The sequence below is a fragment of the Vombatus ursinus genome, unplaced genomic scaffold (genome assembly GCF_900497805.2).
Source record: "Vombatus ursinus unplaced genomic scaffold, bare-nosed wombat genome assembly UNPS02014779.1, whole genome shotgun sequence".
In the NCBI taxonomy this organism is placed as follows: Eukaryota; Metazoa; Chordata; class Mammalia; order Diprotodontia; family Vombatidae; genus Vombatus; species Vombatus ursinus.
In genome coordinates this window covers 14710286-14713633 of record NW_020954557.1, presented here as the reverse complement: position 1 = coordinate 14713633, position 3348 = coordinate 14710286, and the positions used below count along the sequence as shown (strand labels likewise).

Below are 3348 nucleotides of genomic sequence, written 5' to 3'. Positions count from 1 at the left end.
TGAGACATTTTTTAAAAAGAATAAAATGTCATCCCTGTTCTCCTGGAGCTTACAACTTCCCGTCTCTGAGATACCTTTAAAGCAATTCTTCATTGTTTCCAAGATTATAACACCTCCAGTACAGACTTCTTCAGTTTACTCTTTGTTTTGTTCAGCTACTCTTCCCTAAAAGCCATTTCTACTTTTTTGTATAGTACACTGAGGACCAGAACTGAGGGTCCAAGTGTGGTGGGTGGTTCCTTTGTTGATTCTAATGAAAACAGACCATCAAATGAATACTGACCTATTTGTCCCACTTTACAATTCTTTGTCATCCTTGAGCTAGTTCCTTACATGCATGCTCTTGGGATAATGTGGCTCACTGAGCATTGCATGAGATAATGAATGCAAATATAACACATTGCAAAGCTCAAAGTAATATGTAAATGTGAGTTGTTATTATTTTGGTCTCCAAGTTTTCTGTGAATTTGTTTTACTTCTGCTGCTTTTTGCTATTCCAAAAAGAAATACTGCTCATAATATATCACCATCCTCCTCAGTACTATTTTATAAATTAGTTTGTCTTCCAACTAGTGTTGTCCTAGGCTTTGATCTCTCACGACGTGGCAACAATACTGTGTATTTGTTGAATAAGTTTGTATCTGCACTTCTTTAATCCTCCATGACTTTACACTGATTAAGACTTTTTCTAAGAAATGGTGATACTACAGGGGGATATCTTGGCTTTTTTTCTATTTCTCAATTTTCAGCATCAATGGCTCAATAGAATAAAGTCAGACTGAGATTACTGCTTCACCATGTTCCATAATTTGATGTTGATTTTGACCTTCACTCTAATTAGTTACTGGTTTGACAGTAATGTAGGCAGCTGATTCTAATACAACCATTTACTTCCTATTTATTAAGAGGCAGTCAATTTCATTGTTTTGAATTTTGTATGCAGAGTCATTTGCTTGATCAAATGAGATAGCTTGGTAACATGGTAGGCACTTAATAAATGCTTATTCCCTTTCCTTGCCATGTCTAGTGTTACAACACTTTTCTGGCAGACATGAGACCTCTGAGTAATTTACAAGCCTTTGGCCTCTTTCATTTCTCAAACCTGAGCGGTATTTTCCAACAATTTTTTCTGCCACCCTCTTCTATACCCAGATTTTCACTGAGGTAACCAAGTATCAAATTCTAAGTTGACTTGGCTTAGAGGATTTGGCAAAATCACGGTAAACTTATCGTCAGTATTAGCTGTTGCTGCACAAGCTGCAATTATCTTCATGAGGACCTTTTTGCTTAGGCTCATAACAAAAACTTTAAGACAAAAAGAACAAGCACCTCATGAAATGATGTTTCTTGAAACAAGTCCACCAACTTTGTTAGCCTTTCTAAAGAGAACATTGGACCCTTCCTTCCATGTAGCTACAACTTTTTTTTCTTCTGCTTTTGTTTGTCATAAGAAAAATCTATTCATTTTTTCAGTTTGGCTCAATTCTTCCAATAAGATGTTGATATGTTGTTTGTTGGTCATTGGACAAAGGTGAGATATTTAACATACTGCCAGTTAAGTTACTATGTATAGGTAGCCTAAAAATGGTGCAATTCTTGGAACCCATTGCCCTTTTCTGTGTCACTCCACCACTGTCAACATGGAGAAGGGGGGGATGCACAGGGAGGGCCATTTTAGAGTTTTCTTTGTTTTTCTTGATTTGACCACAGGCAAAAAAAAAAAACTGTCAGCTAGTGGGCTGACTCTCCATTTGTTAGCTAGCTTAGCTTGTTCTAGGGAGGCCAAATATGGTTGGTCACTAGGACATCCTTTTCAGCACTGGAAAATTTTCCAGGGCTTATACTCCACTGACATAGGATTCAAGGGGTCACCTCCATACCACAATGAGGCATAAGAACAAGACTTTTCTCTATTAAACTATAAGATCTGAAAATTCAGTTTAATAACAAATATTAATTAAGCACATATGTATGAGGCAGTGTGCATTAATGAAGAGTAGGTTGCTCTGCAATTCTATTACCACTCACTTCTACACTTCAACAATGAAAATAAGTACATTAGTAAAAGCAGCTTATATAATGAAATTGTTCCTTTTCCAGAGCTAGGTTAATTACAAGTCAAACCAAAAGAGATAATATATTTAAAGAGACTGTCAGAAGCATCATTTACATTCTAAGAATCAATAGGAAGGATGGAGGAAATTTCAGAGAAGAGAAAACAGTAATTTCAGGCATTTATTACATGCATACCACATCAAAACATTCCAGTGAAAAGGGAAAACTTCTGTCAGCAATCTGAAGGTTTTGTTTTCATAATGACAACTACACATTTCATCCTTGTGTCCTCACAGTGCCTAGCACAATAACTTGCAAATAGTTATTACTCAAGGCATCTTTGTTAAATGAGTGAAGTAGAATGACTGAATTTTTCATCTCAATGTTTCAGTACAAATGATCTTTGCCTAGTATCATCAAACTTCTGTCACATTAAAATTTACCTCATGTACCCAAAGGCGCTTAATTGTACTTTGGTCTTCTGTGCTTTCAGGTCTTGACAAACAAACACCCTGAATGACACGAGAGAAATCACGGAGGTTGAACAGGTAGTGTGATTTAGTCGGAGTTGGTAAAAGATTCTTCATTGCTTCCTTATACACAACCATAGTGCTACTGACAATCTGGTCAGTCAATTCTGAAAACTCTGATGGGAAGCTGTAGCTAAATAACATAAGAATATATATATTCTTAACATAAGTATAAGGAGAACACAGGGTACACTGTACTGTTAAAACAAAAATGGAGATACTTGCTGATGGTGATGATATATTATATTTATTTCTGAAGAGTTCAGAGTCTTTGTCTCCCAAAGCAATAGGGCCAATACCAATAATAATGATAATGATAATACTTTGTTTCTTTCAAAGCTTTTTCATATTTTTCATATTCACATTTTCTACACTCATGGCAATCCTAGCAAATCAATAAGGCATATACTGTTTTCATTTTATGTAACTTACTCAAGGTCACTAAGGTAGTGAGCTATAGAACATATAGATATATATTATAGATAAGAAAGCAGACTCTGCCTGACCCTGAAGTCAGAACTTTTCCCAATAATGCAATACTTTCTTCTATGGCACAGTTGTAGCTAATTCCCTGTGATGAAAATTAGTCAGAAGGTAGGTTTGATAAAAGAAAGGGAAAAAGAAGAAGGATGATAGGATTTAGAGCTGGAAAGAATTTTATAGATGATTTTGAATGTTCTTGATTTCACAAATGACAGATATTAAAGGGCTTCCTAAACTCACCCAAAATAATCAATAGAATTTGACTCCAGATCCAGTGATT

The 3348-nt window shown here is 35.6% G+C and overlaps 1 protein-coding gene across 1 annotated transcript in view; it reads right to left on the bottom strand.

Moving 5' to 3' along the window:
- The window catches only part of DNAH7 (dynein axonemal heavy chain 7), a 265553-nt gene that overhangs the window by 132888 nt on the left and 129317 nt on the right, over nt 1–3348 (bottom strand). The window contains exon 35 of the mRNA XM_027866000.1: nt 2499–2718. Within this exon, the coding sequence (XP_027721801.1) occupies nt 2499–2718 (220 nt within the window). The remainder of the gene's footprint in view (nt 1–2498; nt 2719–3348) is intronic.